This window comes from Oreochromis niloticus, linkage group LG7, assembly GCF_001858045.2.
Source record: "Oreochromis niloticus isolate F11D_XX linkage group LG7, O_niloticus_UMD_NMBU, whole genome shotgun sequence".
NCBI classification, from domain to species: domain Eukaryota; kingdom Metazoa; phylum Chordata; class Actinopteri; order Cichliformes; family Cichlidae; genus Oreochromis; species Oreochromis niloticus.
Window position 1 is genome coordinate 44,399,364 of NC_031972.2, and position 23,660 is coordinate 44,423,023.

At 40.8% G+C, this 23,660-nt stretch overlaps 1 protein-coding gene across 1 annotated transcript; it reads left to right on the forward strand.

The window, feature by feature from the left end:
* Positions 1-12: 12 nt before the first annotated feature.
* snx33 (sorting nexin 33) lies at positions 13-23,415 on the forward strand. The gene is made up of 2 exons (XM_003447562.5): positions 13-2,398; positions 22,023-23,415. Exons 1-2 carry the CDS (start codon positions 979-981, stop codon positions 22,274-22,276), a joined length of 1,674 nt encoding a protein of 557 aa, XP_003447610.1. The 5' UTR covers positions 13-978; the 3' UTR covers positions 22,277-23,415.
* Positions 23,416-23,660: the final 245 nt, after the last annotated feature.

The window sequence follows — 23,660 nt, forward strand, 5'->3', positions numbered from 1 at the left end:
GCGTTGAGCGTGTTCCGCCTCTTCCAAACAATATAAAGGAGCTCATGAAAAAAAGGCGAAGTTGCCTTCAATTGTCTGACCGCACGTCATGGAAAGAGTTACTTTGTTGCCGCTCGCAAAGGAATAAACTCCAAGAAATAGCAGCGGCTCGTGGCGTGTGCTGATACTTCGTGGGCGCAGATTGTTTTTGGCCGTTTTCTGCTTTGTTGCTTTTGCTGAATCCAAAAAGGATCGACTGGAGATGCGCAGGAACCTGTTTACAAGGAACACGCAGCAAGTTTCAGTGTGAGGGAATGCGGCTTTTAAAAATGCACAGGGATACCATTACTCATCCATCTGTTTTTCCTTCACGCCGGGCCACTTTGTCTTGGAAGTAGTCCCATCACGGATGGTTTTAAAGCTCTGTAATGAGACACAATTGTACAATAAGTTAACAGCGAGGCTGGAGGCCACTTTGAGAGGATTTTAAAACGACCGTCGGCGCTTTTGCAGGAGCTCTTCGGTGAAAACACTTTTGGTTTTGAACCTGTTGTGTTTGTGATGAGAAAGGAGGCACGGGGTCCTTCTGTATTGAGAGGCCTCTTGTGTTACAGATCTTTTGTAGCTTAAAGTTCTTGTTAGACCTGCTAGTATAATGCAATAATAGATCAACAGCCTCAATGGGCTGAGTATACTAATTGTTACCCTAGGCCTGTTTCAGACTTTTTATTTTTGGCAGATAGAAGTAATAGTTTTATGTAACTTTTGACAAGCTCTGTGTTTATTTAGTGTCAGATCATTAAATTTACATAGGTCATATTGTGCTGTGGCACACACGATCGAACAGCTGCGATGCCATTTGATATGAGTTTAAATATTACAGTGAGCTAGTGTCAAATGTTTCCAATGTGGCATGCACCGAGACAGCAGCATCTATATAATCTAAGCACTATGTGCATGTAGAATTCTCTGGTTTCGCAGCCACGGGAGTAATCAAAGATGTCAGTGAAAGCCAAAGCCCTCTATACTTTTTTAAGCGAAAACAATGGGGAGATTAGCATCCAGGAGAATGAGGAACTGATTATCTTTGACGAGAACTCAGTGGACGGCTGGTTTCAGGGGGAGAACAGCCGAGGGGAGAGGGGTATCTTCCCTGCATCTTATGTGGAAATTATACGCAGTCGCTCCAACTCTAATGTGACCGACTGCTCCATAAGCCCAGCGGGCTCTTTAGGAAAGGACTTCTCCACTCCAAACACCTCGCTCCATTATCCACAGAATGATTATGATGATGACGATTATGACGACTGGGATGACTGGGATGACAGGTCCACTGTTGTGGATGATGCTGATCACACCAGGAATCCTGGAGCCAATGGACATGCCCCTGAGAACCCGATGACCAACAATCCCAATGTGCACTATCGACCCAAGCCGGCATCCAGACAAGATAGCATCACCAGTTCTAGGAAGGGCAGTATGGTGGGCAGGAACTTGAACAGATTTTCCAGCTTTGTCCGCTCAGGGGTAGAGGCATTTGTGTTGGGTGATGTCCCCATGATGGCAAAGATAGCTGAGACTTACTCCATTGACATGGGTCCCCTGGGGCCCCGGTGGAAGGAGAATCCAAAGCCTTTCTCCTGCTCCATTGAGGATCCCACCAAACAGACAAAGTTCAAGGGCATCAAGACCTACATTTCGTACCGTGTGACACCAAGTCACACAGGGCGTCCCGTCTACAGACGTTACAAACACTTTGACTGGCTGTATAACCGCCTGCTTCACAAGTTCACTGTGATTTCTGTGCCTCACCTGCCCGAGAAGCAGGCCACGGGGCGATTCGAGGAAGACTTCATTGAGAAGCGCAAGAGGCGACTGATACTGTGGATGAACCACATGACCAGTCACCCAGTCCTTTCCCAGTATGAAGGCTTTGAGCACTTTCTGATGTGTGCCGATGACAAGCAGTGGAAACTGGGCAAGAGAAGGGCGGAGAAGGACGAGATGGTGGGAGCGCATTTCATGCTGACCCTTCAAATCCCCAAAGAGCACCAAGACCTTCAGGACGTCGAGGAACGGGTCGACAACTTCAAGGCCTTTGCCAGGAAGATGGACGACAGCGTGATGCAGCTGACACACGTCGCCTCGGAGCTGGTGCGTAAACACCTGGGTGGATTCAGGAAAGAGTTCCAGCGTCTTGGAAATGCCTTCCAGTCTATCAGCCACGCATTCACGTTGGACCCTCCCTATAGGTCAGATGGACTCAACAATGCCATCTCTCATACTGGCCGCACCTATGAGAACATTGGAGAGATGTTTGCAGAGCAACCTAAGTATGACCTCTTCCACATGCTGGATAAGTTGTCGCTCTATCAAGGCCTGCTCGCCAACTTCCCCGACATCATTCATCTACAGAAAGGTGAGCCTGAGAAATTTTAACGTGTCAGAGAATTTTCTGATGAATCTGTGCACGAAAAAAAGCAAAGCAAATGCCACTGGAGTCAAAAATCATAACGATAATTGCATCCATATGTTGGATGCAATTATCAATACGGTTGTTCATCAAACAAACAAATCCACACACTGGGCCACATAATCAGCCTTTCTGTCATGTCATTTACAATTTGAATTTATCAGAAAGCTGTACTGAAGGGTAAAGGATTAATTGGTTCAAGATGTCATTTTGTTAACCTAAATTTTGTGACTTATCCATCAGTAATCAGAGAGCCAGCATCAGCTGCAACACGAAAGCGTTTCACTTTGCTAACTGTTAGGAATAATATACAAAGTGTCTGCTAATAGGAACATGGTGAGCTGACAGCCCACAATCATGTTTTGTTGCTCAAGCCGTGTAGTTTATTTTGTTATGGATGACAGACGAGGGCAGGCCTTCTATAGCTCCCCTCCCCTCATGACAGACACACAGATACACAACACCTGAGCCCAAGATGATATCATAGTGTTAGCCTATTATATTTTTTGCTGAGGGGTGAATATTAAGTTGTTTATTTATTTATTTTTTGACGGATGCAGTAATAAGAATCGTTTTAGTAATTTTATGTGGAAAAATGCCAGATATTCTTCAGTTTGAGTTTCTTAACTGAGAGGATTTGCTGCTTTTTTTTTCATCAGTGGAAAAATAAAAACATACAAAATCTCTGATTAAATGCAAAGCAAATTACACAATACTTTAGCACAAAGACTCATACAGATGTATAGTTTAACAGAAAATCGTATCATATGTGCGCTATTCAATAATCTTTACATGTATGACACTTTGGGTGTATTAACTAGTACTATACTGTATATTACACAAACCCTTGACCATTGTGTGTTTACATTGTGTTTAAATTTTTTTATCTTTTGGTTTTTGCTCAAAATTTGATGAAAGGATTAGGACAGATTAGTGTAATAATTTAATGGTACAACAGTCAGCCATGTTTACTTGGTTGTCATTGACAAGAAGTGGTCAATGTAGTCACTATAAGAGGCATATTGTCTGGTAGGTTGTCAAGCTAGTATTACAGTATTTTGGTTAGTTCTCCAGGTTTTAACCTCCTAAGACCCGAACTCTTCCACGACATGCATTTTTAATTTCTCTTTGATATTTGGGCATATTGGGGCCCAATGAATGTAAAAACAAAGAATTTCCAGATTTTTTTTTTTTTTACCTTATTTTTGTTTTTAAGAAAAATGAGAGCCACAAATGAGGATATTCATTGAAAAGTTTGATAGAACAGTAGCAGTATAATGTCCTCGTAAGTGGATATCAGGCCCATGTAGAGCAAAATTGAGTATTTTGGTCAAAATAACCAAAAATGTGATGTCCACATATGTGGACGCCAGGTCCTAGGAGGTTAACTAATAAATTAGTGCTAACACACACACACACACACACACACACACACACACACACACACACACACACTTTTTTATCTCTTAGTGAAGACATTGAATTAGAGCTGGGCGATATAAGATTTTTTCATATCACGATATGTTTTTTTCATTTCAGGCGATAACGATATATATCACGATATAAGCCAAATAACTATATTTGTAAGATTTAAATGTGCCGTTGCTCACAAGTAAAATGTGAAATAATCAGCAGCTTGTTTTGATTTAAATATTTATTTCCCATAATAAGTTCAACAGGGTAGATGTACTTAAGGAACATCAGACTTCAGTTTCAGATAAATAAAGGTAAATATTGCAAACTACACAAAAGGCAGCCGCTAAAGCGTTTAAGTTTTAAAATAGAACAAACAAAACAGACTATTAAATTGTCAGTTCCACTTAGAAAGAAAATATTAATTCTAAAAATAAATCGTAGTTTGTTTTACAGAAGAACAGACAAAATTGACTAACTTTTGTCAATATCAAATAAACTGAGAACTAAAAGGAAATTCTCAATCTCTCCTTGTTGTATAGCTTAGCTTTTCAAGCAGTTTTAACAGTTACTTTAGTCTGACAAAAGCCGAATGACGAATTAGCGCTTTCAGTCAGAGATTGAGCATGCACCGCTTTATTGTATTTCCAGACTTGCTTTCGGCACAATTTACAATGCGCGCTACTCTGTTTTTTGTCAGACTTCAAATAGTCGAAATACCTTCATACTACGGAACTTCTGTGGCCATTCTGTTCGACAAGCTCTCCGGCATTGGAACCATCATCTGTTTTCTCTTCGGCAACCTTCGGTCACGCTCTCGGTTGATTTTTCTCTAGTCGGCACACTCATTTCCTCCATTACCCGGGCGGCACGGCGGCTGGCTGTTTCCCAAACAAATACACATGTGCGGCTTGCCACTTGTGCTGTACGTAACAAGTCACGTGACGTGACGCTGCAGCTGTGATTGGTTCGGCTCTGCGCTACTTAATTTGGATTGGCTGTTCTTCTTCTTTTTTTTTTAAGAGGACAAGAGAGATGAGGCCTATCGCAATAGTTTAATTTTTCTATCGAGACAAAGTTATTTTGCAATACATATCGTTATCGTTTTATCGCCCAGCTCTACACTGAATTGATATAATGCTTTCCCTAGCCTACCCTAACCCTAACCATCAAAAATGAATGCCTAACCCTCCACCTTTGTTGTAATTTACCAGTCTTCAGGAATAGTTCTCCAGACTTCTTGAAGGATATTCAAAACAGTTCTTTGCATGTTGTCTACCTTTTGCTCTTAAACTACTTCAGTATAGCTGAGGTGTGTTTAATGTGTTTGGGATTGTTGTCATGCTGAAAAATGAAATCATTGCTAATTAGATGCTTTCAAATGGCGACTCAAACTCTAATGGTCCTTTGGTGTGTTTGCATTTCCTTCAGTTTTGACAAGATACCTAACACCACTGGCTAAAACACTGCTACAAACCATTACAGAGCCTCCACCGTGTTTTACAGATGGCTCTCTGTTATATCGCTCTCTTTAATCAAAGATTTCAAATCTGGATTCATCCCTCTATAAAACCTGTTCCCACTGACTTTCAGTTTAGTTGCAATTTTGCATACCTTTGCTTTTTCTCGATGTGTTCCTTCCTTAAGAATGGTTGGTGCACATACTATTTTTGTGGTTTAAGGTTTTTTCACAGTACTGTATGCACTAGTATATAGTTTTTAGTATATTATTGGTTCTGTTGAAAATGTAAAATACACGATACCCTTTGCACAAGTTTTCAAAAACGATGCCGTTGGATATTAGCATAGAAGTGTGCAACAAGTACATTTATTGACCTGAAATTAATGAAACGCACCATTGTTTTGTAACTGTGTTGCTCCTTATTTGCATATGCAATCTTCTGTTTGTGATGCCTAATTTTCTTAATCCTACATTGAGTTCTGGCAAACTTGGAGCTTGTAAAGTTTTTATGCCCGAGCAGAGCACAGATAAATCAGCATTCTGTGTCAACTCTCAAATAAACAACACATAAACCGATTGGAGTTTGTTCAGGAGGAAGGAAGGGGCTGCTACCAGTGAGGAAGGAGGAACGCTATTGGTAAATGTTATTATCTCCCTTCAAACAGCTGGTGTGTATTATCGCAGAGGTCATTTGTGTTACAATACAGCTAGTTACACGAAAGCACTCCACCCAGGAACAAAAGAGAAAATCTGAGCCGTCTGAATGAAATTAAAGGGCCAGTCCACCAAGATAACAAAAAAAAACCATGGGGAATCTTTCAACCTCAGAGTATCAGGTCATGCAGATGGGTTCAGTGTTATGTAGCGAGACTGGTCGGCCTCTGATATTGAAATTTATAATCCGTTCACCTCCACTATATGACAATATAGTAAACAGAATAAATGGAAGAAAACAGTGTTTACATCAAACAATTGAAGCTGTTAGTCCTGGCATTCATTTCCTCTTTTGATACTATAAGTTCATTTGGAATACCTGAATAGGGTGATTGACCATTTTAGGTAGGGAAAGCACTCAACATTAAGCCTGGATTATTTAAGCCACACTGTTTCCAACAGATTCAGAGTTTATTTGTGTTTGTGGCATCTGTGCATGCCCATGTGTGTTCATCTGCGTATGTACAGCTCCTTCTGCAGGGTGAAGGCTTGCCTAAGTTTTTAAATAATACCTCTTGAAAAGGCAAATATTATATTCACTAAATGCTACCTGACAATAATGAAACAATATAATGCTGTTTTTTAATTGAGTGTCTTGCGGAACAAATGCCAGTGTTACCATCCTGTTCTGCAGCTGTAGATGCTGTAGATGCAGTAGTAAGTAGTACAGTAGTTCCTCTACTCTTTTGCAGGATCATTGAGCTTGTGTAGCAGCACATGTGCCAGTTCCCTAATGAGTAAAGTTCCCCTCCAGCTGTCAGCAGACCTTCGACTACCGGAGGTCTGAGTATGCAGACTCAGGAGATAGGATCCTCTCTGTAGAAGCAGCTAATTTATAACATGACCACTACAACAGAAACCTGGCAACCAGCCTGCCTGTAGGCTGGGGCTAGCTGGTCAGCAGCGACTAACCTTTTCAAATAAAAGCGAGGAGCCTGTCGACTCGCAAATGGATTGTGGGTAGGTGTCGCTGATAAACAAAATTAAATGTTAAATATGTTAAAATTATTTGCCTTGTATCCTTGGGCTGCTGCTGCTGATATAACTGGGCCGCCAACCCCAGTAAAGTCTGTGTTTGAGGATACACTGATGTAATAAAAGCATTATGTTGGAATCTACATAAAAAGTTTGATTTGGCAGCAGTGTCTACAAATAGTTCTCACCCCTAGTCAGGAGGCGATAAATACTGTAGGACACTGTATTTTGTTCAGGCAGACCCTTTCCCCTCTGCTGAGTCTTCCCTGCCGGTCACATAACTCCCCTTGATGTGACTTGTGTTCTGCTGAACCAGATACAGCTGTGGCAACAGTCAGAACACAGAGATCTGAGGTCGACCTTTTCCGGTGCACTCCTCCTCCTCCTTCATCCCTTATGGCTTTTTCTTTATTCCCTGCCTGCCTTCGCTGAGGTCTACAGGAGCTGATTTTTAACTGTGATCCGTGTGAGGATGTGAGCTCCAGGAATTTTAACTGGTGGTGGGCAAGCGGGTCACGAAGGTTGCGTGAGGAGAAGGTTTTGGGCAGTGTCAGGAAAATGTCAGGGTGGGCTCCATTTGTGTTTTCATCCGAATTGAACAGCCAAAGCTGCCGCACATGCTTCAACTATGTTTCGCTATCCTCTTTGCATCTTTTTCCCCTTGTCCCACATCTGCCCATATCAGAACTCTCTGACTGGGAAGTTTCCTTGGCTTAGATACAAGAGACGGTAAATCTATCCTGGTTTGAAATGCTCGATCTAACGGTGCACAAAGCTGTGCTTTGAACATCTGCCAAAACAAATCCCTTAGTTAGACCTTGATCTCATTTGAATACAATTGAAAGTCTTGATGTGAAGAGTAAATAACATTGCATTGGGCAATAAAGGCCTTCTGAGGGTTTTGTGTGAGGCACTCCCAGCTACAGTTGGGATGCCTTTTACGATCACTTGTTTGTTAGTCATCCTGGCCTCTGAAATTGACTGCGCTCCTTCACTTTGAATGATTGGCGTTATTGTGATCCCTCAGCATTCATCAGGTCTTAAATATTACATGTGTGATCTAAGGATACTGTGACACCAACAACTGGTGTTTTTTGTCCAGTGTCTGTGAGAATTTGGGTAGAGATCGTGTTCGGTAGATTCTGTACCTGGCGACAATCACTGCACTGATCTTACACAAAAGCCAGCTCTTCAGGTGTTGAATACGTACAAAAAGAAAACACAATAGAGTGAAACCAACGCGCTCCACAGCGAGGGTATCGGACCAGACGATCTGGTCACGTTTTGTAAGATGAGATCAGGGGTGTTGCTCTGCATGAAATCGGTATCTGCATCACCCGAGAATGACATGTAGAGTGAAGTAACGCCACGATCACCATTCAGTTGTGAAACTGAGCTGTTCAGTTTGTATTTTTATTGTATTTTTTTAAAAGGAGTGGACTTTTTGTCTTTTTGCTCCTTTAGCAGCTGCTCGTAGTTGGATAAAACCTGCTGTGATCCACACCACATCATTATTCAGTTTGAGAATGAACTGGCTATCCTGGGATGCCTTTAGCAGGCCAGACTTTTAATGTGGACAAGAGGTTAGTTGTCCTCCATATGGCAACGCATAACAAAACCACATGCAGGCTCTTGCATGCGCATTTTTGAAGGAAAAGATATTTTGCTTTCCAGCTCCGGGGAAATGTGTGTGCCAAATGCCCTGTTGATTTGAGCAGATAACACACAGCCATCTAACTTTTAGTTTAGTACTTATAAGACAACCACACAGCTCTTTGGTTAATTTCCAAAGACTTGACCAGGAGCGTGTACGGCGTTAATATCATCTGACAAATCTGTCGAGGATTAACATTCCATATGTTGGTGAAAGCCCAAAGCCAAAGGCAGCGTTTTCTGCAGGTGCACAAACAGTAGTCTGTGAAATTAGCCTTGCATTTCGTTAGCATACAGTGGCCAAGTTATGGCAGTTGTAATTTGGCCGATTATAGTTCCCTTTACTGACTGTAGTGACTCTGGAGAGCAAAGGTGTTTTGCTGCCGTTTGCTCACTCATAAATCTTGACAAAGGCTAGCGCCTTGGCTTTACACACACAGCTTATCCACATGCTTCTGCATTCCTGTCTGTGCTGGCCTAGTGCAATGTTGTTTCACACTGAAGGAGATCACAGATGTCTCAGAGTCCTCAGTTTTTACCAGTGCCGCCTCCTTTCTTCTCCCAGAGAAGCACAAATTCTGCAGCCTTAGTCTAAAAAAAGGCACGAGTTACAAGTAAAATTAGCTTATATGGAAAAGATTGGCACCATGTTTAACAGCATGACCGCTAACTGTGAGCGTAATGACAATAAAGTTTGAGACCTCTCTGTCAAAAAGTGAAAATTATGCTTTACAGATATTCCATAATTCAGAATACCAAGGAGGGTGTGCTAGCCAGGCTGGCTTCTCAAGTTTAAACTTGGCGTGTTAGTGTGTAGCTACAAAGGCTGAGTCCTCTGCTTCGGCACATTGATCAGCATAAGTTTACTGCAAATGTGCCATAATCAAGTTTCAACTTGGCAAGCAGACACTGGTGTTAGTTATAAATTTAGAGTAAATGTTACTTACGACTGATCTAGAAATTGCAGCAGTCGCATATCCCAGTAAGACTGGCCAGTGTCCCAGCGTGCTCTCTACCAAGACACTGAAAAGCTCACCTAGATGCAACCATTTCATTGGCATCTGTACTTTTCCTGCTGTGGCACATGGAAAACCACACAGCTGGTCACACTGTCAAGCATGGGTAAGAGCAGATTGAACTGTAGACCTATAACATATGTGCAGTGGGGTTTTTTTTAATTTATTTTTTTAAAAGTCTGGTAAACTATTGATGGTGCTGGGCAAGTTGCACGGGAACTGTAACAATAGTTTTTCCCCCTCCTTAGTCGTAAGTTATAATATTTGCTTATTGCTCTGTTTATGACCAGTTCCACTTCACTGGAGTAATAATTTACCTCACAAGCGGAGTCAACTTTTAATCAAACTTCCAACTTTCAGACCTGACAGGCAGAAAAACTTCCTCATATCTACTTCACTTAATTTTAGTTACGTGAATTTAGTTCCTGTTGCTTGGCCAGAGTGCGCACATTGCTGGTAGCCTCACTATTAGATCCTGTGTTGTTTATAACTTACTGCTGCTCTGCCATATCAGAGAGAGATGAATGGTTTTAAAATGTTTTATTATTGCAACAGCATAAACTTGACAATGGGATGACAGTGTTCTTTATAGGGTTTCAACCTGGAAACAAGGGGTGGCCCACTGTTATGTTGGCTAGTGTGAAATTGGCTTACTGTTACCGTTTACTATTTTTGATAAACTAAGAACAAGACGAAGATTTTTATTTAATACTGGGGCTTTTCCATATGATATTGTCAAGGATAACTGGTATACATTTTACTGGGATGCCACTGTATAGCTATGCCATGCGTTTATGTTCATTAGCGCATAAAAAAAAAAAAAAAAAATTTAGACAAGCCCAGAAATGTTTGACATTGAGAGCTGTGTGTCATCCTCCGATGACGATTTAGTAAAACTGGAACTACTTCAACAATCTCCAGCACATTGCAATGCTTTCCAAAATATGTAAGAAAACTGTCCCCGCTAAAGGTGGAAATACCAAACATGTTTAACCGCTTCAGTCATAAACACCGTACAATGTGTACAATGAGGCTTTGATGGAAGTGTTGCTAGCAGTTAAGATGTATGACCCAAAAGCACACAAGTAACTCAACCGAGCTTGGCTGAAAGACTAGCTAGACTACTAGCTACAGTACTAGCTAGTACTGTTGCTAGCAGCTAATGATGTATGACCCAAAAGCACACAAATATCAACCAAGCTTGGCTGAAAGACTAGCTACAGCACTAGCTAGTTGCTCTCCAAATGGAAGAGCAAATGGTGTATTGTGTGTAATACTGTGTAATATGTAATGTCTAATATTGGGTGTCAGAAATATCATTATCACACATTTCTGTGATATTTTTTTTAGGCTTCTACTCGGTGCTGTTTTACCTGTTCATCTGATATCACCTATGCCCATAAATCTAGTTAGGCTGAGTCATTGTTTGCACGGCATTATCTGAAGGAGGCTAAACATGATTCGGTGCTTCCACCGGCAAATATAACCAATACTTTCTCTTCATGCTGGAAGTACCCAGTGACTCTCTGTCTCCTTCCTCTCCCTTTCTTTTTGCAGAGTTACCCATTTATGAATTTATCAAGCACTGCTATTCTGTTTGTACCACTGCCTAACCAGTGATTGCATTAGAGAGGAGAGAGCACGCTACAACTCGAGTGGATCATGCAACTGTACAAAAATCTAAATTATACTTTTTCCAAATTGTAAGTTTTTTCCAAAAACTCCTGAAAATTAGAGCCACTTGGTAGCAACGATCTTTAATCAAAGCCTTGAGTGCTCACTTAGGCACTTTTTAATTTTTAAGCCATTCACCATTCAGTCACACACACGTTCATACGGTGCTTCATTCTTTGACTTTGTGAGCTTCCTACATGACTTCCCAAAGTCCACTATGATGGATGTCTCAGAGGCATTTTGGGGTTCAGTATCTTGCCTAAGGTCACTTTGACATGGAGACCTTAGGAGCTGAGGATTGAAATGCGGATTAGATTGCCTGCTCTGCCTCTGCCTGCCTGTCCTCGCTGCTTGGGTGGCTCACCTTGCCCTCTAAAAGCTCTGGTCTGTCTGTGTCTATCTCGGTGTGTAAAATTAATCAGAAATAGTAAACGTGATTTTTTCGGGGGGGGGGGGGGGTCTCTATGTGTTCACAACAAACTCTTATTCGGTGTAGGTGACATTCTGCTTCACCACCATGTGAACTCCGACAACAAATTATAGATTGGTGGATAACTTGTCTTAGCTTAGACATTTGTTTGCTTGCATTGTCATGAATAAATGGAAACTAAAAGCCATTACCATCTGTATTTGTTCATAGTTTGGCCGTCTATAAAGCTGCATTACAATTTCTACATCCAATCCAGCTAAAGTACAGCTGACGTACAGTACCACTAACTAACATGTAATCCTCTTTTTCTTCTTTATCTTTCTGTCTTTTATGCAAGTCTTTAGTTCAAAGGTGTCATTCTTCATATTAGTTCCTTAATTTTCTGCTCCACTGATAGAGATCGGAAATTCCGTCAGCCCAAGTTAACTCGTCAAGATCTAAGTATTGGTTTGCCAATGTATCTTGTTAGCCTACCTTTACTGTTTCAATATATTACACTTGGGAGAAAACCAAAAGGAAAAATTATGTTTAACAAAGAGTTTAAGAACCTGACAAATGTTATAGCTTTATACTGTTTTACCTGATATCCTTCCACTTATGTACACTAATTATGGATGACAGTAGGCTTCATTCTTCGATGATTTGGTAATTCTCTTACAGGCTGTCAAGTGGGAGATAAACTCCCTTTGTCTATTTCTCTGTTGTGACTCGTTGTGTTTGCAGAGACACACCTAGGCCAACGCACATCTATGGCGCAAACACGTCTTGAGTGCACCGTCTTGCTGTGCGTTACATTTCACAAAAGACAACTTTGGAAAATGCCCTGACCTCATTCTCCAAATATCAGCCAAAGTTCATGTGTGACATCTACTACTGCATGTATGACAACAAAAGTATACAATCTGTGGCTTATTGTATTGATTTTTTTCACATTCTGCAACTGATTACAACTTCGGGTGGTGGGGTGGCTGCAGCTGAGGAGGTAGAGCAGGTTGGTGGTTCAGTCACTGGCTCTCTGATACATCTATCGGAGTGTGAACATGTGTGAATGTTTGCCGGAAACACAGAAAACTTAAGCATAGAAAAAAGTGCTTGTATGACTGGTTGAACGAGGAATGATGCAAAGTGCAGACAGATTGCCAGCATGTTGCCGGCAGTCTGAATGAGTCTTTATCAATGTTGAGCAAAACCCGAGGGGGCTTGACTCAACTTGAACAGTATGCTGGTTATAACGCTTTAGAGCTGGAAGGTTGCTGAGCAGAAATGTGATAATTAAGTATGAATTTATGTTTAAGAGCAACAGATATGTGATTTTTGACCATGTATCATAGTTTTTGCTCAATTATAAGAAACAGATGGCAGATTGCAGACTGACTCCATCTTATCTCATTTTGCAGGAGAATAAATAAATAACTGAAGTAAGATAACTTTGTCTTATTGGATAAACGGATTGAACAGCTGTTGACAGCTTTTAACTTTGAGGACATAATTTGCTTTTGAGGTGATAAAATGCAATATATGATATTACAATACTCAACATGTCACAAAATGTAAAATTAACAAAACGTATTGCAATATCATTGTATCGTGGGGTGTCTGGTGATTCTCACCTAATAACTACCATAATCTGCTAGTTGATATTTTACTTAGTGTGACCTAAAAGTATCACCTGAGCCCCTGAAGTCATCAAGAAAGTGTTCACTAAGGTCCCAAAGACCAAAGATGCCAAAGTTTGAGGGGCATTTGAAGCCTGAGGAGCTGACCCCTACTATCCTTTAAAAAGAATTCAGTTTTAAGACATTTCCAAAGTTAACAATGGACTGTGGTGGTTTCCAGGTTGTGGTTTTGTTACTATGTCTAAGCTTTAATTGGTGCTGACTAAGGTAGGCAGTCCGCAAAGCAGGGATGAATTTATTTTGATCACGGGAACAACCTTAAAGTCATACTGGCCAGACATTCTTCATCAGAACGGCATGTCTTACTTTTTCTTTCTTTCTTTCTTGTAAATTTCAGCTGCCTCTGCTATTGCAACACTTCCAAGTAGACAAAAGTAAACACTCCATATATTCCACAGAAGAAGAGCTGACACTATTATATATTAATTTGATGTCACAACCAGAAACACAACAGAATGCCTTAAAACCCAGAGGGATTTCAAGGCAACCCGACTCTTGTCTCACAAATCTTAGTAATAAAAAGTTATACAAAGGAGCCTCGATGTCACAGTTAATTCTAACTGCTCATTAGTTTTGCTTGATGTGCGATGACAGCATTGATGCTGTTGTTGTCTGAACTTTTGTGAGGTAGGCCGAATTTGAACAGCTAAGTTGTAACAAGGCCAGACATTTTGCTCCAGTTGGCAGCTGGAAATCCCAAATATTTTTATCCTCCTCCAGTCCGACTTTTGATTTCACGTCAACATACAGATGTCGGAAACCCGACTTGAAAAGAATTGAAATAAATCCCTTTGAAGGGGAGCGTTGTGACTTAACACCCCACCCCCACCCAGCGAGAAGAATAAGTGTACATATCTTTCTTAATAAACGAGTACATCATGCTAGCATAAATGTTTGGCACGAGGGTGGATTTATAACTCTGTCTGTGTAAATATGAAATATATAGTCGTTTAAGATTAGAGTCTCTCTAAACCTTAAAAAGAAGAACAGCTGTTGAACACATCAGGGCATGGCTTCAATTAAGAGATTCAGTTTGTGCTTTGGAGCAGTTGGAAGCTTCTTGTTGTAGTTCTGCGAGTGTAAGTGTTGTTGTCATGGTTAAAAACTTATTATCCAGGGTGCAGAGGAATTTTGGACTATCATTCATTCTGTTTTATTTTAAAATTGTTCCTCATCCTCAAGTACTGAAAAATTCGAGACGTTTGCTTTTTGTGTCTGTGTCCATGCAGCCGCTGCATTGACTTTAAAGATAACATTTCTGAGATGGATAAAAGTTGGTTGTGAGCGCATTCCAGCTCAGGTCATTAACTCCAGCTCCGTTTTATCTGTGTATCTGATTGGCTGCTGTAAACACTATTACATTTCCTGCTAACTCAGCAGAGGTTTTTTTCTTCATGTTTGTCTATCCTCGAGGCTTTCAAGGCCAACTTTAAACGCTGGCAGATATCACAGAATCCTTTTGACCCCATCAGACATTCTTGAAGAAATGTCTCTTCTCTTTTTCTTCTCTATTTTCAGCTTTTCTGCACATGATGTTCCCTTCCCTTCCTTTCCTGTTTTTTTTTCCTCCCTCTCTGTTCCTGTACTCTCCTCCATTAAGACTAAATGTCAGTGTTTATCTTTGTCTTTAGATTTCAGTGCTTCATTTCCTTGTTAGAATAAAAATCATAAGTGCTTCTACAGGCATGAAACAGCTTAAAGGCTTTTAATAGCAACAGACATGGAGCTGAATAGATAATAGTTGTTTTTTGTGATGTCATTGAAATATAGAGTTATAGTAAAACACGTGAGCATAAGTATTAGTAGTAATTTGAGTCCGTATCCAGTTTTCTATAATGCATCCATGATGAAACAAAATACAGCCCTGATAACAAAGTATTAGGGGGAAAAGGAAATGGCACAGTATACAGGAAGTGGCGCTAGCATATTGAAGACTTGCTAGCGTGCTAGGTTTTAGGTTGCTGAGCAGTTAACCAACTAGACACTTTCAGGTGTAACTATAGATGGTATAAAACATGGACATAACTTCCTGGTTAGAAAAAAAAAAAAGCTAATGTGAAAGTGCCTTTTGACCACCAGATGGCGATAGCTGTGGTCACAAAAAGGCTTCCATACATATAGAAGTCTATGGGAAAATAGCTTTCTGTTTTGAACTTTGTAAACACTTTATGGCAGGGGTGTCGAACTCCAGGCCTCGAGGGCCGGTGTCCTGCGGGTTTTAGATCTCACCCTGGGTCAACACACCTGAATCAAATGGTTAGTTCATTAGCAGGCATCTGGAGAAGTTCAAGACATGTTGAGGATGTAATTTAGCCATTTAAATCAGCTGTGTTGGATCAAGGACACATCTAAAACCTGCAGGACACCGGCCCTTGAGGCCTGGAGTTCGACACCTGTGCTTTATGGGTTCATGGGCTCAGTCACTCAATTTGGATCACATTAGGTCTTACTTTATAAACTTTGGTCATATATTTCAAAATGGAGGATTACCTGTGGTATGCTGCTTGGTGAAGGCATTTGTTAGCCAATGAGTATGTGATTTCACAGTACAGCATTATATTGCGTTTTTGTTGTTGTTGTTGTTGGCGATGGTAAAAATGCTAATCTCTCAAGGCTGCACTATCAATGGGCTAACTACTAACTAACAAACAAAGCTAACAAAGAGAGCAACCATATTGATAGAAATGGTGGAGGCTAGCATAGCTCGCAGCAACTAGTAGAACAGATCAACATTAAAGAAACTAAAACACAGTACACAGTATGAAGGTGGGCATGTATGAAGGCAGTATGAAGGTGGGCATGTGTAACTTCCAGTTCTGAAAAGTGAGATCAGTGAGGGAACGTCTTAACGTCGGCATTGTAGTTAATGGCCACCAGGGGGCGTATCTTTGCGCTTGTAAAGAGACTTCTGGTGTCCTCGGCTCCTGATGACTTTATTGATTTATTGAGTATATTTTTAAAAAGTCCAATTTCTAAGTTGTATCATTCCAAGAGTAACTTGTCACATGTGGTTTCAAAGCCCATAGGTGGCAACCACAACGCAACTTTACAAATGAAAGGTTTTATGGTTATATAAAAGAAGGGCCCCATCCTTCTGTTCTAACATCTGTGGCCATTCCTCGTCACAAGCATGTGATGACACTGTTTGTGTAATTACACAAGTTCCACACTGCACTTTGTTTTTTCTTTTTTTGCCGTTTACATTCTCAAAGCTGAGAGGCTAACAAAGAACAAATATGTCATGAGTTCACTGTGGTGCTTGACACAGACGTCAGCCCTTTTACACACACCCCACCACACACACACACACACACACACACACACACGGCCCATTACTAATGGTCAGTGTTTTGTGGTGACAAGCCTCACTTGTCCTCAGTTTAGAAATATTTCTGTTTACCTCTGTCCAGTATGAATAACACCGACTAATCTTATTCAGTCACGTTAGTCCTTCCTGTTTGAAATCTTTGAAACGGTATTTCCAGATTTGTTTGTTTTACTCTTCGCTGAAGATTCATTTTGATTACGCAGACTCAGAATGGCTTTCTTGTTGGTATTTAAACTTTTAAGGCTTATAGACGGCTACTCTAGTACCACATACAGTGTTATACAAGTCAGTCAGTTCAGCGACTGCAGCACATTTTTATGGATTTTAAAATGTCATGTCGTCACCTGCAAGATATTTTTCCTTTTGCTTTTCAGAGAGAGAGTAATTTGCCAATTCTGAGTCCTAAAGGGAAAGTGGGGGTGTTGTGTGTTTTGTGGTTTTCATTGCAGTAGTGATGTCATTACATATTGGAGACTGCACATTTCACATATTAGCCCAGTACAGTTTAACGCACACACACACAAATACATGCACACAGCTCTAGAGAACTGCGAAGAATTTCTTTAAAAAGGCGAGGTCACATTAAACCTTACTTTTAATAGTTCTTGAGGAAGTGTTGATTTTGCAATAACAGGGTAATTTTTGTTCAGCTCACTGCCGCTCAACTTAGTGTTGGTAGGGTGGGAAAAAAGCTCATTATTGTTTTAGAAAAGTGTTCACAACTCCATCAATTAGCTGCAAAAGCTGGCTATTCCAGTGGTTTTCACACCCCACCTCATATTCCTCTCCAGTGACTGTACATAGCTGTGGTAAACCTGTTATTGGTAGTTTTTTGCTTGGTGACTGTTCAAATGTTTGAAATCATGGCCATCCAACATGGGTCACACGTTAGTGCACTGGTTAGTATTGGCGACAGGCATTTCAGTGTCACCTCTGTGTCATTCTGGCTTCCTCTCACAGTCCAAAGACATGCATGTCAGGTTACCCGGCTATAGCTTTGATTGTAAATGTGAATGGCTGCTTATCTCAGTGTGTTAGCCCTGTGATATACCAACGTGTCCAGGGTGCACCCCGACTTTTGCTCTGTGACATAGAGATGGGCCCCTTTCATCACTATTGTACAGTCAAATATTATTCATTTAAAGCTTTCTATACTATTCCAAGAGTCACATACCTTTTATATAAAGCGTTTCTACTCAACTTGAGCACTCACCGTGCTTTATACAACAAGCCTCATTCACCCATTCATGCACACATTCACACAAGCACTTTTTCCATGTCAAAGTTCTTTCTATCTGATATTTTCATGCATTGACACTCTGGTGAATGCGTCAGGAGCAACTTGGGATTCAGTATGTAGTTCAAGAATAGTTTGGTAGGGAGACTGGAGCAGCTAGTGATCAAACCACCAGCCTTTCAATTGCTACATGACCTGAGGTACTGAGCTACACCCTAAAGATAATGAATTCTCATGAATATAACAAGGTCTAGTGTCGGTCCTGTGACGTGTGTTTGTGGCAGTCGTGTGAATGACTTCATTCCTAAATAGGGATACACCAACTCAGCTATTTCCACTTCCAATCCAACACCATTACCCTGGCTGTGGGTAAGTATCTCCCAATACTGAGGTAGTTGCTGTGGTGTGGCTAAGTAAACACAGAGCAGCAACTGAATGAATCAGCTTATTGTCACCGACTGTATCGCTTATTGTGTCCGATCCAACTTTTTTGGTCAGTATTGGAACGATATCTGATCCATTATCAGACTGATGCATCCCTACTTGTATTTTATCCCAAACCAAAATCTCTTCCCAAATCAAAACAAGTTATTTTGATGCCTAACCCTAACCAAAGAGTAAGTAAGTAGCTGGTTTCTCATGCTTTCTTTAAAATGTGTTTAATGTGTCTGTTAGAATTTTATAAAAGCCATTCACATAGTATTTAGAGATCACAGTTACGATTCATGTTCAACAATTTACATAGTATAGTTCTACATTTCTAGCTACCCAGACAAGCTGATTCATTCTGTATATCACCAACACGTAGTGCAGCTGTGCAGCAAACCAATACACTTTGTGTCTTTAGATTTATACGAACTATCCATATCTAAAGAGGCTCCACTTCAGTTTAAAGATGACTACACTTCAGGATTTAACAGTAGGGCTGATTTAAATCTAACGTGACCGGAATCCAGATGACACAGAGTTAAAATTAGACACACTTGCCTAAAAGTGCTGCGTTTTATTGTCTGGATCATAAAGAAATCTGCAGTCTCTGGAGAAAAATACCAATGACAGTGCTTAATAAGGACACAGTAATAGTGAAGTATACAATCAAAATATGCTGTAAACACAGACTTTCCGCTCTCAGCGAAGACGTGCGTTTCCCGAATTTGCCCTGCAGTGACCCCAGGCTAAGAGAGAGGCTGTGGGAATGAGGAACGTAGCAATGTCTATTATCTCAACCGTCTTCACTCATTTCCTCTTCATTCTAAACCTCAAATGTATAATTGCATTTATCAAAAACTGTGCGACCTGACCGCACAGACATTCACGCTATAAAATATGTTTCAAGTCAATAAAAGTAGAGTGATGGCAGCAGCAGTGGATCACAGCAGGAGGTTGCATAATCCTTTTTTCTTGTGGCGATTCAGTCAAAGCTGTTGGAAGCGCTGCTACAATATGGACGACAACCATTTAATCGCTTACATATACGCAAACAAACCAACCATCTTCAGCTAGTTATTCTATCCACCCAACTCCTTCTGCTAAGGAAGAATGATTTTATGCTGCAGAATTTAAGTTTTCTTGTTGTCAGCTGCCTTTCCTCCTTCTTTCTTTCACTCGTTCTGTGTCCAAAGCCTTCTCCAACCCCTTGTGGAGCTCTAATATCTCTCCAGCACACGCCCATTAATCTGTCACATGTGAAACACTGTGGTAGCTGGTCTGGTTAGGCAAGATAAACAAATCTAGCAACTTTCCAGACCACTGATTGTGTATCAGTGAGCATATGTAAAACCTACAGGGAAACAGTACGACACTTGGAAACTAGTTCAGTTTTACTTCTCGCCCGACGCACTCCTTTTTCATTTTGTTCGTGGATTTCGTGGCTTTAAATGTTCTTGTGTTTAGCTGTAAGCAAGATCGTCTTTGTGGTGAGATTGTGCATCAGCTGTGCCAAGAATTTCAAGAGAGGAATTGTTTTTTGTTGTTTAGGAAAGCTAAGCAGCAGCATTTTACTATATGGTTTTGCAGGAAGTCAGAGAGGACGTTTAGCTGCAAGGAAGAGCACGTCAAGCTGTTGTGGGATTCTTTATGATTTCAGTCTCTCACACACACACACACACACACACACACACACACACACACACACACACACACACACACACACACACACACACACACACACACACACGCAGCTATGTGTGCCTTTCCTTTATGTCCCGCAGACATGCTTTCTTGTGCTGCACATTCTCCTCTCATGTGGAAAACAGAATACATAAATGTAGGTCAGAGCTACAGACTGCAGTCCACATGCCTCTTCTGCTGGAACCGGCTCTAGCTTCTATTCATGCTTTCCCACACTTCTGCCAGGAGTTTCGAATGAAATGCCGTGTAGCATGACCTCAGATTTACAGTTAATGGATGAGTGTCAGGCAAGTACTTACAAAGCAGAACACCTAGCTTGTCCAGACTAGTCCTGCTTCCTGATTTCGAGCTTAGGCTTTTTGAGGCTGACGGTCTGATGGGAAATGCAGCAATGGCGACGTGCCATCCGACTGCCATGTTCGGCAATTGGAAAGTTACTTCATAGCAGTCTGGGTGAATGTGGTCCCGACTAGCACTAGGCAAACTGAAACTAGACGTTTGGTATGCAGTGAAACAAGAAGTGATTGTGTGGTTTCCTCGGTGCGATACCTATAAAGTGTATAGCGTACAGTAGTTAATGTCTGGGGAGAAGATTACAATGTTTATCTTGAGATATTAAAATCAGCATAGCGATATAGCATGTTGTACTATAATGGCGAGTAATAAAAGTCTGTGACTGTTTCTGTGCTGTATTTATCTTTTATTACAGCATATGGGGTTTTTTGGTTTAAAAAAATTAAGACCACAGACAATTTAATTAGGAGGTGAAAGGGGTTGGAATTTAAGGATTAGATTCAGCAAATTAGACAAAAACATGGTGTTTAGCATGCAGTAGTGTTCTTTTATTTGCTTGGTTTATCATTTTAGATTTCTGCATCCACCCAAAAACAGTAGAGGTACTGGGAAATATGTTGCATGTTTTAAATAAGTCACTCTGTATAATCCTACTAGCACTTTCACATTTCACCCAGAGCTTTAAAGTGATTCCTAAGAAACTATTGAGCTGTTTTCTGCAGACTCTCCAGAGCAACCAGAGCTTAATTGTCTTACTATAATGATTTTAGTGTATATGTGTGTATATATGTCTGCATGTGCACCCAAAAACGGTAATTCTTCACCCTCTATATACATAAAGCAATCTCTTTGAATGGAACGCAACTAAAATAAAAAAACAAACAAGCAAACAAACCAAAAGGTTTATTTTATCCAACTCAGGGTATCATTTTACATTGTACTTGTGTAACAAAATCACAAATTTACATGTAACTAATTCATTTTTTTGAGACATCATCACACATACAGCAATTATTAATATCTGTGTTTGTGTGGTGTTTTTTTTTTCTTTTTAAATAAGATTTATTATAAATCCCTAAATTTGATTGATCAGCCATATCGATCATCGCTCTAAATGCAATGTCAAGTTCAGCATAATGAAAGTTCGTTATGTGGCGTCACCAAAATTTCTCTCTGTAATGGAGTTTTGTTGGAGTCACCATTAAATACAGAGTAAAACATTTGAAAAAGTGTTGCAAGCCTGGCAAAAAAATGCTCACAGGGCATCATCTTTGAGGTTTTTGTGTCATTCACTATTACCTCTGAATGAGAAATGCAGTTCTCAGAAGCTCGGAGAGTAAAATCAAAACAAACGTGCATTGCCCCACACGCCACAGACTTAATGAGAACCTATTGGCATTTGTATGAACTGGACCTTTTAACTTGTGGTGTTGGAGCTTGGTTTTTATTAATTAAAAAATATTTCTTTTGTCCCTAACAGTTTCTACCCTGCCTACTCCTTTGGCATAAACACACTTAACAGAAAATGACATGTTTGTGCCTTTTTTTTTTTTTTTTTCTTGACACAGGTGCCTTTGCCAAGGTGAAGGAGAGCCAGCGGATGAGTGACGAAGGGAAAATGGACCAGGAAGAGGCTGACGGCATTAGGAAACGCTGCCGGACTGTGGGCTTTGCCCTCCAAGCGGAAATGAGCCACTTCCATCAGCAACGAGAGGTGGACTTCAAAGACATGATGCAGGCCTACCTCAGGGAGCAGATAGCCTTTTACCAGCGTGTTGTCCAGCAACTGGAGCGCACCCTGCGCATGTACGACTGTCTGTAAAGACACCGAACTGCTTTCTGGGTCAGGATGTCAAGAGAGAAAAGGAAATGCACACACACAGAGGGAAAAGAAGGAAAGGGAGATTCAAGTTTTGACTCTTTCATCAATGGTTCAGTTAAAAAAAAAAAACACTTGCAGATGAATGAAGCGTGGGTTACTGGAAAGACATGCAAAGCCAGTCACTCTCTCACTTTGATAGATTCAAAGTTTTTGTTTTATTATTATTGTTATTTGTGTGTGTGTGTATTTTTTTTTTCTTTTCTTTTTAAGACCTACTGTATCTTTTATTTCTGAAATACACAGCACACAGCATATTGTTTATTTGACATAATTTAAGGTGTTGGTTACATTAAAGTAAGTGTATAGGTTTCATATTCATAGTGGATCTATAGTAGAAACGGGTTCTGTTTTTAAAGTCGTCCCTTTTCTCTTGAGTGTTGTGTAGCGTGGCCTCCACCGGTGATTGATTGAAGTCACATCCAGTGTAAAATGTTTAAACTTTTAACTGAACTTTCAACAACTTTCATTAAACTATCCAGAATGTCCTCATCAGTACTTCCTGGACAAAGAAGTGCACTGTACGCTCAAGAGGAATATGCCTTGTCGATTGCTCGCGTGGCTCAGGCGTTTCATACTTCACGTTAGTTACTTTGAAAAAAAAAAGAAAAAGACAAATGGCTGTCTAAACTTTGCACCATGTGAAAAATGTACTGATACCGTGTAATTTCGTGAGTCCTTTTTTTTTTCCTCTCCGTGACGTTTGTGCCTTTAAGGGGGACCGTTGTCTGTCGTCTGCAGTGTGGCTTGTGTTTTACGGGGCGAATTGTTGGAATGAGCTCAGTTACGAGACAAGTTTGCACATGTTCTTTTTTTTATTATGCTTTTAGGTCATAGTCATGCTGGGTGTGTTTGTGTTGTGTGGGTTAAGGAATGTAACGCTGTGCAGATCAATTCCCTTGTCCTTGATGGACAAAAAGATGTTTCTTTATATGTAGCAGCAGGTGTATCTGTAAGTTTCATATGAAAAGTGTTCAGGTAGTTTAAGTGGAGCAACTTGTAATCATATAGTGAAAGCAAGACCACATTCCTCCCATTGTATTACCAGAGTTTTGTGTTCATATTAAGCATTTTACAACACTGAATGCACACGAGATCGCGGATACAAGCGGCGGAAATGAGCTTCCTCCGAAGGGTGGCTGGCCTCTCCCTTAGAGATAAGGTGAGAAGTTCAGCCATCCGGGAAGGGCTCAGAGTAGAGCCGCTGCTCCTCCACATCGAAAGGAGCCAGCTGAGGTGGTTCGGGCATCTGACAAGGATGCCTCCTGGGCGCCTGCTGGGTGAGGTGTTCCGGGCATGTCCCACCGGGAGGAGGCCCCGGGGCAGA